Source organism: Calidris pugnax, unplaced genomic scaffold (assembly GCF_001431845.1).
Source record: "Calidris pugnax isolate Ruff unplaced genomic scaffold, ASM143184v1 scaffold418, whole genome shotgun sequence".
Lineage (NCBI taxonomy): Eukaryota > Metazoa > Chordata > Aves > Charadriiformes > Scolopacidae > Calidris > Calidris pugnax.
The window spans coordinates 957888-972407 of NW_015091199.1; the positions used below are offsets into that span (position 1 = coordinate 957888).

General features: G+C 59.7%; 2 protein-coding genes across 2 annotated transcripts in view; one reads left to right on the plus strand and one right to left on the minus strand.

Annotated features, from left to right (window-relative positions):
• The window catches only part of HBEGF (heparin-binding EGF-like growth factor), a 10809-nt gene extending 9150 nt beyond the window's left edge, over positions 1-1659 (minus strand). Inside the window, exons 1-2 of the mRNA XM_014959655.1 lie at positions 1473-1659; positions 1315-1401 (exon numbers count right to left, since the gene is read on the minus strand). Coding sequence (XP_014815141.1) covers positions 1315-1401; positions 1473-1659 — 274 coding nt within the window. The remainder of the gene's footprint in view (positions 1-1314; positions 1402-1472) is intronic.
• SLC4A9 (solute carrier family 4, sodium bicarbonate cotransporter, member 9) lies at positions 1658-14454 on the plus strand. The gene is made up of 19 exons (XM_014959656.1): positions 1658-1926; positions 3681-3845; positions 4017-4162; positions 4300-4361; positions 4437-4594; positions 7348-7435; positions 7732-7886; positions 8497-8613; positions 8826-9000; positions 9223-9356; positions 9461-9732; positions 10386-10669; positions 10787-10900; positions 11528-11689; positions 11889-12067; positions 12326-12398; positions 12608-12676; positions 13547-13720; positions 14137-14454. Exons 1-19 carry the CDS (start codon positions 1658-1660, stop codon positions 14452-14454), a joined length of 3114 nt encoding a protein of 1037 aa, XP_014815142.1.
• The last annotated feature ends 66 nt before the right edge of the window (positions 14455-14520 follow it).

A 14520-nucleotide genomic window follows, 5' to 3' on the forward strand; every position in this document is an offset into this window, starting at 1 on the left:
GTGAATCCCCATCAAGGTCTGTGACCTTCCCCATCACTCCATGTGATTCCCATCACGTTGTGTGAGCCCCCAGACCGTGTGCCCCCCACTAACACCATGCAGTTCCTCACACACTATGCAACCCCCCCAACTGTGTGACCCACACACACCGTGTGCCTCCCCCAGCATGCAGCCCCCTCACTAGGGCCAGGCTCCCTCCCTCCTGTATCTGTGGGGGAATCACACCCCAGCAAAGCAGGATCCAGGTGTTGACCCCAGCCTCAGCCCCGACCCCCCTCCAGGCTGCCCCTCACTCGCACCCCTCCTCTTCAAGGACCCAGGGTGGCCTAAGCTGAACTCACTGCCTCACGGCTGAGGGATGCCTTGGGACCCAGGGTGCCCTGGCACAGCTTCACCCCACTGTGCCGCAGGCTACTGCCTTCACCTTGTGCTGAAGTGGAGGGCAGGGGCAGGATGAGGCTGGCCCCATTGGGCAGCTGCTGGTGCTGGACTGAAACTGCTTGTGGGACAGGAAGCAGTGATGGGCAGGGGGGAGGTTTTGTTGTACTTCAGGATAGTGGGGATGATGGGGAGGGCTGCCCCCCCCGCCTCCCCCAGGGCTGGATCCAGCACCAGCAGCACCTCAGCCTCAGCTCCCATCCCATCCACCGTGGGGCAGGTACCAGCAACCCAGGCAGTGGTGTGTGCCCACCCGTGCTCCCCTGAAATGTGACTTCAGCCATGGTGGCACCTGGCCCATTGCCAGGCTTCTCCTGGGGCTGAATCCTGCTCAGAGCCAGTGGGTTCCAGCACAACCTGCCTGTGCTGGCCACTGTTTGTGTTGCCTGCCACCGTGTTTGCATTGCACACAACCCAGCTGTTTGTTTGCACGAAACCAAGGGAGCCAAGGCCAGTGATGGCAGCAGTGGGCATGCTGCAGGCAGAGCAAGCATTGGGGCCTCCTCTCTGCCCGCAACACCATGCCATCTCCCTGTTCCCAGGAGGGTGATGTGACTGTGCCAGCATCCTTCCTCCCCTCACATGCTGCAACATCCGCTTGCCTACCGCAGCCCACGTGGATGCCCTCTGCACGCCGGGATGGCCTCAGCCCTGACGCACTCCTGGCCCTTGCCGTGAACTCCGACACTGGCATCCCCCACTTGCCCCACTCTGGATTTCCTCAGCAGTGACACATCCTTCCCCAACGCACGTCCCCACATCCCCTTTCCCAGGAAGAGCTGCCACAGGGCGGTGCCACCCCTCTTGCCATGGGCACAGGGACCTGGTGCAGGCACCAAAACTGCCACCAAGTATCTGGGGTTGGCTTTGCTGTACCCTCACCAAAGCCTTGCAGGGTGTGGGAGAGCTTGCGGACACGCTGGTCCCCTGGAAGCACCAGTGCAGCTTTGTCCACGTGGGTCACTAGAAGGAGGCAGAGAAGTCCGCCGGTCTGTGGCCCAGGTGGGTGGCCGGGGGTGGCAGGAGCCACCTACATTGGGACCCATGGGGCTGGCCCCAGTGTTTTGAGGTTGTTGTTTTGGGCTCGGCTCCCATGTATTGGTTTGTGGCCAGTTTAAACTGGTTCACAGCTTTTATAAGGTGTGGGATGAGTAGGATCCTGCGAATGCCAGCAGCTCCGGAGGGGATCCCACGCCTGTGGGTGCCAGTGCTGGTGGCCATGCGAGCCCACATGCCCAGGGTGGCTGGCGCAGCTCTCCAGGAGGCAGATGCCTGCTCGCAGCCCAGACCAGAGGGGAGCAACCCTGAAGCTCCGTACCAGGCTTTTGGCTGCAGCATCTTCCCCTCCAGCATGGCCCCAGCAGCTGAGCAAGCCGGTGCTGCCCCGCAGCGGGAGGAGCAGGGGGATACCACCTGCCCACTGCTCTTCATCCAACTCAACCAGCTCTTCAGCACACCAGCAGGGCTGGAGTGGAGAGAGACAGCCAGGTAGGCACGCCTGCAATGGCCACATTGCCTGGCTATGCTTTGGGAAGCCCAGCTTTGAAAGCCTAACTCTGATGTAGCCCATGGCATCTCTGAAGGCTGGTGGTTCTTCAGCCTCAGCCCCAGCCCCAAGGCAGGGCTGTTCACTGCTCTCTGCCCCCGGTGATGCCTGCTTCCGCCATTTTAGGGTGACCTGTTTCATGGGAGAGGGTAGGGTGTCAGGCAGGACAGAGGCAGTGATCCTGCATGGGCACAGTGGCCTTGCTTCTGTTCCTGCCTTTGCTGCCTCTCCAAGGCTCCAGCACCTGCACCAGGGCTGGGACAGTGCCTTGACGCTCCCCAGATCCGGCTGCCACGCCTCAGGAGGAGACCAGGGGGTAGGTCAGGGCAGGCTTGGCTGTGGACAGTGGGGCCCAATGGAGAGAAGCCAGAGCTGGTGTGGGGCAGGGGCATGGTTAGGATGTTCCCGTACCCCACACCCCCTTCCACTTCTTGGCAGGGACACAGGGACATGGGCCATAGGGGTCTGGAGGCAGCAATGGGTCTGCCCCTGGGGGTCGGAGAGCCTCGTGGGGGACAGCACCACTGGGCTGTGGCTGTGACAGCTCTCCCCAGCGCACAGCCCTCTTCTCCCCCTGCACAGGACGGTGCTCTGCCGGTGCATGTTCTCCCCATGCAGCACGCTGAGCCTCCCCGCAGCAGCGCGTCCACCCATGGAGACAAAGGGAAGCTCTGTTTGCCCCCAGCACTAAAATATTTGGCATGGCCTGTGTGGCAAACAGTTCAAGAAACTTCTGTTCTGACTCCAGCAAGCACTGCTAGTGGCAGGGCAACCCCCAGTCTCAGCACAGCCTGGGGATGGGTGGGTTTGGAGCAGCCCTAGGGAGAAGGACTGGGAGTACTGGTGGGTGACAAACGGGACATGAGCCGGCACCGTGCCCTTGCAGCCCAGAAAGCCAAGCGTCTCCTGGGCTGCATCGCGGGCAGCATGACCAGCAGGTCAAGCAGGGGATGCTCCTCTCTGCTCCGCTCTGGTGGCACTGCATCCAGCTCTGGGGTCCCCAGCAGAAGGTCTTGGGTAGCAGCACATGGACTTGTGAGAGCGGGGACAGAAGAGGCCACCGAAATAGTCTGAGGGCTGGGACAGCTCTGCTATGGAGACAGGATGAGAGAGCCTGGAGAAGAGAAGGCTCCGGGGAGACCTTAGAGCCCCTTCCAGTCCCTAAAGGGGCTCCAGGAGAGATGGGGAGGGATTTTTTTACCAAACCTGTAGTGACAGGACAAGGGGCAATGTTTTTAAACTGCAAGAGGGCACGGTTAGTTTGGGCATAGAGAAGAAATGTTTTACAAAGAGGGTGGTGAGACATTGAAGAGGTTGTCTGGAGTTGTGGAAAGGTTCAAAGTCAGGTTGGACAGGACTTTGAACAACCTGATCTAGTGGAAGATGTGCATGCCCATGGCAGGGGGTTGGACTGGATGGTCTGTGACAGTCCCTTCTGTGATTCCATGACTGGTGAACCCTCCCTGATTAGGAGATCAGAGGGAGGTGTGGGTCAGCAGGAACGGGGATGTGACTGCTGAGGCTGCCCACCTACCTCTGCTCTGCAAGCCCACTCTGAGCCCCCCAAACCCCTCCCTGCCTGTGCCAGCACCATGCCAATGGGACATCCAAGGGATGGATCCAAGCTCCAGCTTCCACTGCCTGCCATGGGGCATGGGACTACCCTGTCACTGACCCCACACATCTCCCCGGGCAGGTGGATAAAGTTTGAGGAAAAGGTGGAGGATGGTGGGATGCGCTGGAGTGCGCCCCATGTCCCAGCCCTCTCCCTGCACAGCCTCTTCCAGCTGAGGAATTACCTGCAGAAGGGGACAATGCTCCTGGATTTGGATGCCCTGTCTTTCAAGGAAGTAATCGGTACGTGGGAAATGTAAAAGTCATCTCTTGGGATGGGCTGGTCACCAGAGAGAGTGTCCTGGGTACCTGTGGTGGCTGCCTGCTGCTCCAGCAAAGTGGGCTTTTCCTTGCACAGCCCCCCACTAGCCAGTGAACCGGGGGGACTCAGGACTGTCCTCATCCCTGTTGCAGACAGGGCACTTTCTGGGCAGCCCGAGGAAGCAGAGCTACGGCCCGAGCTGAGGGAACGCCTGGCAGCCCTCCTTCTCCGCCAGCCACGGCACCAGCCCACCAAATCCCTACTGCAGCTCCTTGCCGAGCTCGTCCTCTCTCCATGCCAAGGTAGGCATGGTGCCTGGCCATGGGTGGCAACATGGCTGTCCCACTGGGCATCCCCCCGCTGCCACCAGCCTGTAGCAATACCCATGCTGACCATTCACTTGCATATGTATTTTGCTGCTTGCTCCTTTCCTTTGCAGGGAAGGCCAAAAGCTGGTCTGAGCCTGGAGCCCAGGTCTCCGAAACACCTCTTAAGGAGCAGGTAAGACAGGATGGAGCTGGGCTGAGAGCAACTGCTGCATCCCGAGTGCCCAGCTGCTGCATCCCTTCCTTTCAGCTGAGAAATCAATTTAAGAAGAAGGTCCCACTGGGGGCCGAAGCAGCCCACATTGCTGTTGGTGAAGTTGACTTCCTGGAGAAGCCCTTCACCGCCTTCATTCGCCTCAGGCAAGGGGTGGCCCTTGGCTCATTGGCTGAAGTTGCTCTCCCCAGCAGGTAAATGGAGCACAGCTAATGGCCCTATGCCCCATTTTGTCCCTGTCTCCCTGCTCCCTCCTGCACAGGACAAGGCTTTGCATGGGAAAAGCAAAGGGTACAGCACCCAATACCACATGCGGTCCCAGAACCCTGGCTCACCGTTTCCCCTCCTGCTATTCCCAGCTCCTTAGAAGCATCCCAGGACAGGCTGAGAGTGCAGCATCTGCCAGGCAGCCTGAGGGGGTCATCCCCTGGGTTATCCCCACCGGGGCTCTGCATTCACTCTTCTACTTAGGAGGGTCTGGATGCTCTCCACTTACTGACTGGGAGCATGGGGGCTTGTGGCTGGAAAGGAACACAGGTTTGCAGGAGTCTCTTGCCCTCTCACTGTCAGCAGTGCTCTCCTGAGTGGCGGGGTGGTCTTGCAGCACTGTTGGCATAGGGGAAAATGAGCAGGGCAGGAGGTGTTTCACTGTGGTTGAAGAATGCATTCTCTGAAGCCATAAGAGGAATTGGTCAGTGTGCCCCTTGAGCTGAGGACTTCCTTAGGCAGCGTGTGGAGAAAGCAGTCCAGGATCAGGAGGGACATTGCCACCTCCTGGTCATTCTGCCCAGAGCACCCATTCCCAGGAGCTGGGTGGAGCAGGACATCCATCCATCTCCTGCTCTCTACTTGGTGGGAAATCATAGAATCACAGAATCATAGGGGTTAGAAGGGACCTTCAGAGATCATCTAGTCCAACCCTCTTGCCAAAGCAGGGTCACCAAGAGCGGGTTGCACAGGAACACATGCAGGCAGGGTTTGAATGTCTCCAGAGAAGGAGACTCCACCACCTCTCTGGGCAGCCTGTTCCAGGGCTCTGCCACCCCCACAGGAAAGAAGTTCCTCCTCATGTTTAGATGGAACTTTCTATGCTAAAGTTTGTGCCCGTAATCTCTTGTCCTGTCACTGGGCACCACTGAAAAAAGATTGCCATCCTCCTGACACTCATCCTTTAATATTTATAGGCGTCGATAAGTTCCCCCCTCAGTCTTCTCTTCTCCAGACTAAAACGACCTATGTCCCCCACCTGTTCCTTATATGAGAGATGTTCTAGTCCCCTCATCATCTCTGTAGCCCTTTGCTGTACCCTCTCCAGCAGTTCCCTGTCCTTCTTGAACTGGGGGGCCCAGAACTGGACCCAGCACTCCAGATGGGGCCTCACCAGGGCAGAGCAGAGGGGCAGGATGACCTCCCTCCACCTGCTGGTCACACTCTTCCTGATGCCCCCCAGGATGCCCTTGGCCTTCTTGGCCACAAGGCCCCATTGCTGGCTCATGGTCATCCTGTTGTCCACCAGGACTCCCAGGTCTTTCTCCCCAGAGCTGCTCTCCAGCAGGTCAGCCCCCAACCTGTCCTGGTGCAGGGGGTTATTTCTCCCCAGGTGCAGCACCTACACTTGTCCTTGTTGAACTTCATCAGGTTTTTCTCCTCCCAACTCTCCAGCCTGTCCAGGTCTTTCTGTATGATGGCACAGCCTTCTGTTGCGTCAGCCACCCCTCCCGATTTTGTATCATCAGCAAACTTGCTGAGGGTACACTCCATCTCTTCATCCAAGTCATTGGTGAATATATTGAAGAGGACTGGACCCAGGACTGACCCCTGGGGAACACCATTTGTTACAGACCTCCAGCTAGATTCTGTGCCACTAACATGAGCCTCTAAGCTCTGTCTTTCAGCCAGTTTTCAATCCACATCACTGTCCCTTCATCTAACCACACTTCCTAAGCTCACCTATGAGGATGCTGTGGGAGATGGTGTTGAAAGCATTGCTGTAGTCAAGGTAGACAACATCCACTGCCCTTCCCTCATCTATCCATCCAGTCATACCATCATAGAAGGCTATCAGATTAGTCAGACATGATTTCCCCTTGAAGATAGGTGGCAAGTTTCCTGCACAGATCTTGAGGGGCTCACAGCAATCCTTTGCCCTGTTATTTTCCTCCACAGAACAGAAGGGGAAGGGCAGCTTGTCCCTCCGGGAGACCTCCAGCACTGATGTCCCAAGTCAGGGCTGCAGCAGATTCTCTTGAGCTCTTCAGCCCTGCTTGTGCTGTCGGAAATCTTTTCCTACCCCCTCTCTGAAGGTGTGCTTGGGTTACAATCACTGGAACAGTTCTGCAGCCTCAGGGTACCAGGACTGCAACCATTTTTGCCAGATTTGAAAAGATTGGCTAAATATTTGGATGGGCTGTCCCTCTGGAGACATTATTTTGCAGCATCCTCTGAGGTGTGGGATTTTAGCCATATTTCTTCAAGAGCTCTGAGCCCTGTTTCCAATCTCTTCCTGTGTGCTGTAGTCCTATCAAACTTGCTGCCTGTGCAGCTGGCAAGCTCTCCTTCCCAATGCGATTGCTCCTGCACCCTGCCTGCCAGCAATACTCCCATGAGCATGACCCCACAGACACCCCCAGCCAAGGATGTCTCCTTCTCTGCCCCAAAGACCTGTCCCCCATCCCTCCCCTCCCGGATTTCTGCAGACCTTGTGATCTGGCTGGGGTCCTGGTGTCCCATGGTCTGCCATGGGGTTTCCATGCAGCAGCCAGCAGACACGTGTCTTTTCTTCTCTCCCTGACCCCTCACTTAGGGTGGCCACCCCTTGGGGTGGCAGCAGCCCCCCGAGCCTACCCGGATGCCCTCACCAGCATCCCCACAGTACTACGGTCTCCCCTGGGAGAAGCATTCCCACTGAGGAGAAGGCTGCTCAGGAGATGCACTGTCTCGCCCACAGGTTCCTCTTCATTCTGCTAGGTCCCCGAGCCAAAGCCAAAGCCTACCATGAGGTTGGGAGGGCCATGGCCACGCTGCTGATGGATGAGGTGAGCCTGGTGCAGCATCCATGGGTGGGATGGGCCTGGGATGAAGCCTAGGCTGAGGACAGCAGGGCTCCTCTCCTCTGCAGGCTGCAACGGAGGTGGCAGCGGATGGGCGTGCTGGTGGCTTCCCTTGCCCAACCTAAGAAAACAAAGGTTTGGGGTGGGTCTGTAGGATATAGGTACACCAATTGCACTGAAGTGGATGGGCGTCTTTCTCGGTGATGGCTAAAGACTGGGAGGAAGGCTCCAAGTGGCTGAACACAGGGATGTGGTGGCTAAACCACAGCATCTCCCCACAGCTCTTCCAATGGGTTGCCCGACAAGCTGAGCACCGAGAGGACCTCATCGCAGGGATGGAGGCGTTCCTGGATGAGCTGACTGTGCTTCCTCCTGGGAAATGGGACCCCAGTGCCCGGATTCCTCCACCGAACTGTCTGCCATCTCTGCACAGGAGGTAGGCTGGAGGGAGGGCACCCGCAGCCTCTGCCAGCCCCTCTGCAGAGTCTCCCAGGTGGAGACATTGTGACTGTGGAGACTGTGACATTGAAATCTCCATCTCCATGGGGATGAAGCCACCGAAGAGCCAACCTTTGCAAGTGAGGTCCTCCCAGCCAAGCCCCTCTGCAGCTCCAGACGATGACCACAGCTCTGGTCCTCACTGCTGTCAGTCCTGCTGTCCCCTCTTGACAGGGGATGGCAAAACTGTCTCATGTGCCCTCAGGCAGGAGCTGCTGGGAACACTGGGTTTCAGCACTCAGATGTGAAACTCATCCTTTGAGCAGGACACATCTGGCTCTGCCCAGCTCCTCCACCAAAACTGGTCTTGCTAGGGCTGGCTCCAGGTCTTGCTGGAGGGTTGGGTTGGAAGGGACCTTCGAAGATCATCAAGTCCAGCTCCCTCATCTCTCCTCCTCCTGATCTTTCCCCTCCTCATTATCAGGGATACATGAGGTCCCCCCAGCCCTGCTTGCACCCCTGTCCCCTCTCATAGTGTCCCCTAGATGCAGCTGAGTCCTGAGGGCTCCAACCTGAAGCCTGTCATCTCAGGCTTTGGTCTGCCACAGGACCACCATGCACCCACCGGACCGGCAGTCGCATGGCAATGGGGACATGGCAGCAGCTGGGGACAAAGCTGGCTTGGGGCACCCACACTCCAGGGAGGAGCTGGAGAGGACGGGCAGGTGGGTGCCTGGAAGGACAAGGGTGGTGGGAGGTGCAGCAGGATGCTGAATTCGGGGCAGGGCACTGGCTCTCCCCAGCACATGGGGCCACAATGTCCAAACCACTCCAGCCTAGTGCCTCCTGGGGAAGGGACTGTCCCCTGCCTTGCAGTTCTCTCGGGGGGTGACAGCCAGCCAGGGGGCTGCTCTGAGATCTCCCTCTGCTGCCCCAGGCTTTTTGGGGGGCTGCTGCGAGACATCCGGAGGAAGGCACCATGGTACGGCAGTGACTTCTCTGATGCCCTGCACCCCCAGTGCCTCTCGGCAGTGCTCTACATCTACCTGGCGACTGTCACCAACGCCATCACCTTTGGGGGCATGCTGGGGGATGCGACTGCCAACATGCAGGTTGGTGTGGCTGCAGAGTGCCCTGCACAAACCCCACTCAGCCCAGCCTGCAGGATTCCTGGGTGCCCACCTACCACTGTGCCCAGGTAGCTCGTGGTGCCCCCAGGACAACCAGCAGTGGCAGGGAGGTGCAGGCAGCTGCTTGCAGCTGTGCTGCTGTTGGGGCCAGGCCTGGGACCCCCGTCCCTGTCACATGCCTGGCACCCCTCCCCTGCATTTCAGGGGGTGCTGGAGAGCTTCCTGGGCACAGCCTTTGCTGGCTCCATCTTCTGCCTCTTTTCTGGCCAGCCCCTGACCATACTGAGCAGCACTGGCCCCGTGCTGGTCTTCGAGCGCCTTCTCTTCTCCTTCAGCCAGTAAGTACCCTGCCACAGACAGTTCCTCAAGCCACTGTCCCCACAGGCCACCATGACGCCAGGCAGTTGTCATTGTTGAGGCTCTGGGTCACCCTTTCCACCAGAGAGCACAGCCTGGACTACCTGGAGTTTCGTCTCTGGATTGGGCTCTGGGTGGCCTTTTTTGGCATCATCTTGGTGGCCACTGAGGCCAGCCACCTGGTGCGGTACTTCACCCGCTTCACTGAGGAAGGCTTCTGCGCCCTTATCAGCTTGATATTCATCTACGACTCCCTGAAGAAGATGCTGAGCCTGGCAGATGCCTTTCCCATCAACTGGCAGTACCGGCTGGACAACGTCACCTCCTACAGCTGCATCTGCAACTTGTCCAGGCCCGGTGAGTCCAAGCAGCTGTGGGGCTGGTGGAGAGCAGGGGGCTGCTGCCCTGGGACCCTGCCACCTGGTTAGATGGGGGAAGGCACTGGAGGAGGAAGAGGAGGCTGCTCAATCCCATCCTCACCTGCCTGATCACATTGACACCTTCCTCCACTCCCCTCCATTGCCGTCCGTTTGTCCCTGCCTCCTGGCACTGCCCAGGCACCGGACAGGGAGCAAGGACAGCCTTGGTCCAGCTCCTGTGGCTCCGGGTTGGGGGATGCCAGGAGCTGGAGGTGGGCACCTGAGTGGGTTTGTGCTGCTGTTTCTAGCCTGCTGTAAATCAGCAGGTGCTTCCTGGAGCCTGAAGATGTGACCACACTGATCCTGCAAATGGGACTCATGCTGTGTACCAAAAGCATCAGTGCTGGGCACAGCCTGGGGCTGATGGTGCCTCTAGTTGCTGGTGCTCCCTTTGCAGGAGCGGGAGTCACCCCTCGATGCTCCTGGGGTATCAGCCAGTGCCAGGGCCTCGGGGGTCCCATGGGGACCCATCCAGCACCCTGAGGCCCTGGGTAGAGCCTGGGGAGATGCCCTGATGGCAGCACAGTCCCATTCAACCCTGTTGGAGAGTCCCCATGGTGCTGCCACCCTGACGCCGCCATCCCCTTGCAGGCCACAGCTCCACAGGGAATGACACGGGAGGGGCGAGGGGCTGGGGTGGACCCGAGGTGTCTGTGCATGATGCCTCCTCGCCTCCTGCCCTGTCCCCACAGCCTCCCACCACCCCGGCTGGGCTGAGCAGGACCCAGTGCCTGCGTCGAGGTGGGCACCTCCTGGGGACCAGCTGCCAGTACGTACCCGACGTCACCCTCCTCTCCTTCCTGCTCTTTGGGGGCACGTTCCTGTCCTGCACTGCACTCAAGCACTTTAGGAGCAGCCGTTACTTCCCTGCGGCGGTGAGCATCTTTCAGCCACCCTGGTGGCTGGGGACAGCTCCAGGTGCTATGACCTGGGGGTGTTCTGAGGCAGGCCCCAGCCCTGGCCAGCCCAGGCCAACCCCTCTCCATCTGCAGGTACGGAAGCTAGTGAGTGACTTCGCCGTCATCCTGGCCATCCTTGCCTCCTGTGCCATTGATGCCACCCTGGGCCTGGAGACCCCCAAGCTTCTCGTCCCCAATGAGCTGAAGGTGCTGGCAGTGTGGGCACGGTGCTGCTGGGGAGTGGGTCTATGCCACCCACAGTGGTCTTCTTGTCATGCTGCAGTTGTCCTTCCCAACACTGGGTTCAGCCCTATAGGGATGCGGTCTGTGCCCCAGCAAACAAGAAGGGGTTGGATCTCAGCTGATTGCACATTCTGCAAATAATCTGGCTCAATCCAGAACTAGCAGTGTCATGGTACAACTCACGCTGGAGTGAGAGACACAAGCTCAAGTCTGGGCTTGGGCTACCCGCCCTGGGTGTGGAGTGGGGCTGGCAACACCTCAGAGCAGCCTGTGCTTGCTGCTATATCCTTGCCATATCCTTGGGCTTGCCATCATCAATGCCCAATGCCACCGCTTCCACTACCTCCCAGGGGCACACGCCCAGCTTCTGGCTTGCAGTGCCCAGGAGCAATCCTCTGTTCCACCACAGCCAGGGTGTCGGCCTAGGAGCTTCCCCAAGATGAGAGAGGATGCTCTTCCTCCCCCCAGGTGGAGCATCCCTGGATGTCTACAGGGCTCCAGCCTGGGTGCCCAGAGCTGGTCCGATCACCCAGCTGCACTGCAGACCTCACAGGTGGTCGGCGGCTGCCGTGACCCCTCTGCTCTCCACAGCCCACAAACCCAGCACGGGGTTGGATCATCTTCCCCTTTGGAGCCAACCCGTGGTGGATCTGCCTGATGTCTGCGGTGCCTGCTGTCCTTGTCACCATTCTCATTTTCATGGACCAGCAGATCACAGCCGTCATCCTTAACCGCAGGGAGTACAAGCTGCAGGTGAGTTGGAGACAGGGGATGGGCTGGACCCAGCCAGTGGGGAGGATCCAGGTCTTGGTTGGACCCTGTGGGCCAGGGGGGCAGCCAGGGGAGACCAGCATCCCGAGCCAGCTGGCAAGGTGGGCAGACCCCACTGATGCCCCTCTGATGCTGGTTGGGGGATGGTTTGCCCCCAGCCCGATTGCCTCTCCTGTTGCAGAAAGGAGCAGGCTTTCACCTGGACCTCCTCTGTGTCTCCTTCCTGATGGTTGTGACCTCTGTTACTGGCCTCCCCTGGTACGTCTCAGCCACTGTCATCTCCCTGGCTCACATGGAGAGCCTGAGGAAGGAGAGTGCAATCTCAGCCCCAGGCGAGCACCCCAAGTTCCTGGGCATCAGGTACGCAACAAGCCCAGACCCCGCTCCAGGGGATCCTCTGTCTACAACTGTGGAGCCAGGGGTCAGGCACGTACCCACCACGCTGGCCAGCAGACCCAGCTGTGGGGCTGCCTGTGTCTCCCTGGGGATGCCGCTGGTCCCTGGGGCCATCAAGGCTGAAAAAAGCAGAGGCCCTGGGGGCCAGGAGGGCAGGTGCAGGCTGTGGGCTCCCGAGGGACTCCATGGCACCTGTTGTGACACCTGCACTGCCTCCTGCAGGGAGCAGAGGCTGACTGGCCTGGCCGTCTTTGTCCTGACAGGGGTCTCTGTCTTCATGGCCCCTGTTCTCAAGGTAGGGAGCCTGGCTGCTGGGTTTGGCCTCTTTTCCAAGGCTGGGGGTTGGCTGCGGGGCTCTTAACCCAGCCCAACTAGGCTGTTGGAAATCAAAGCAGCAAATGCTGCAGCCGCATCTGCAGGCTTTCATACAGGAGAGGATGCTCAGCGAGCGCAGCCACCTCGGGAAATTGTGCCCTGCTGACCCCTCGCCCCACTGTTTTGCAGCACATCCCAATGCCGGTGCTGTATGGGGTCTTCCTGCACATGGGGGTGGCGGCACTGAACAGCATCCAGGTGAGAGGGGACTGCGCTGAGGGTGCTGGTAGGGGCTGTTTTGGGGATGAGCTCAATACCAGCTCTCACTGCACAGCAGAGCTTGGATTTTAGCTCTGTCTGACATGCAGCCTGGCATGGGTCTGTACCCCACCAGGCCCAGGACAATGAGGGACAAGAGGGACCTTTCTGGGGCAGAAGAGAGAGGAAGAGAGGTATCTGGGATGCTCAGGAGCAGGAACAACTTCTGCACTGATGGATCATGTGGTTTCAGATAAGCGGAGGGAACAGTGTATAACCCAGATTTGTTCTCAAAGCTGCAGGGATGTACCCATATGGGAGCTGCGGAGCTGGGACCTGCTGGTCCTGGCATTGTCACTGATGTGCCAGCTCAGTTCCTCTCCTGAGAAACCCACAGAGGGGAAAAAAATCCCCACTCCAGAAATATCTATCTCGTCTTTTCCTCTAAACAGTATGATTTCCTTGTAGTTATCCCGCTCTGGATCACAGGCTGGGAAACTCCCTCTCTCATCCCTCCCTCTGCTTGGGTAATCCAGGGCTGTGCTCTGGCAAAGGCAGCAGCAGCATTTTCTTGCATGCAGGGGTTGTTGCCTCTCAAGTAACCCTTTAAGACCAGCTGGAGCCCTTTCTAGATGTCTGTCTGGAAAGTTCTCCCCTGGCCTGGCACAATGGTGGTACCAGGACCCCTGGGCTTGCAGACAAACTCACTCACCTGGGCATCACGCTGGCGGTCAGCACAGATGGCAGGAGGACTGAGCTACAAAAACATTGGCAAAAATCCATCCTGTCAGCCCCATCCCAATGAGGAAGGGGGTGAGAGCTATCTGAAAGACAGAGGTGCATGACCCACGTGCCATCCTCTCGTTACAGCTCACAGACCGCGTGCGACTGCTCCTGATGCCAGCCAAGCACCAGCCAGACCTCGCCTACCTCCGCCACGTGCCACTGCGCCGGGTGCACCTCTTCACCGTCATCCAGCTCCTGTGCCTGGCCCTCCTCTGGGTCCTCAAGTCCACCATGGCCGCTATTATCTTCCCAGTGATGGTATGACAGCCCTTGTAATCGGGCGGCACTGGTTTGGTGCCGGGCTGGGTGCTGCCCACTCGTGCCTTGAGCATTGCCAGAGCCCTGGTGCCCATCTCGGGCAAGGGCCGTGGGCACTGCCCCGGGTGACGACGCAGGCCCTGGCGGGTGGTGTGTGCGGCGCTCAGACCTCGGTGGGCTGGCAGGGTCCCCGCAGGGCCACAGCACGGCTTTGCCACCAACCTTCAAGCCCTGCGTTGGGGCTGGTTGGGGCTGCCGCTGCCTCGCAGGCACTGTGCAAGTATCGTCCCCTGGGACCAAGCCAGGAGAGGCGACACGCTGCCTCCCCGGCACTCACCGGGGATACGGAGCGGGTGCGATGGGGGTCCCTGCCCCGAGCGCCGTGCGGCGCTGACCCACGCTTCGCCCTGGCAAAGCTGCTGGCGCTGGTGGGGATCCGGAAGGGCCTGGAGCGCATCTTCTCCCTGAACGACCTGAGCCGGCTGGACAGCCTGCTGCCCGGGGACGGGGCGGAGAGGGGACGGCCCGGGAGGCGGCGGGCGGCGGAGAGCGGCAGCGAGGGGGTAGGTGACGGCCGGGGCGCCGGGCTCCCCGGGGGCGGGGGCCGGGGCCGCCGCGGGGGAGGGGCTGGCGACAGCGGGGCCCGGGCGCGCCGCCAGCCCCGCGCCCCTCTCGTTCCCCTCCCCAGGCAGAGCTGGTGCCGCGCCGAGCGCCCGAGATCAACGTCTCGGTGAATTAGGAGCGGCGCCGGGACGCGGGGCCGGGCGAGGGGGCGGAGGAGGCCGGGGCCGGGGCCGGTC

Bases quoted from the DNA above. Each gene is read 5' to 3' on its own strand.
- SLC4A9 (XM_014959656.1), top strand. From the start codon at position 1,658: ATGCGAGCCCACATGCCCAGGGTGGCTGGCGCAGCTCTCCAGGAGGCA. The intron at 7,887-8,496 runs GTAGGCTGGAGG...GGTCTGCCACAG, and splicing joins CTGCCATCTCTGCACAGGAG to GACCACCATGCACCCACCGG. The intron at 10,901-11,527 runs GTGCTGGCAGTG...TGCTCTCCACAG, and splicing joins TCGTCCCCAATGAGCTGAAG to CCCACAAACCCAGCACGGGG.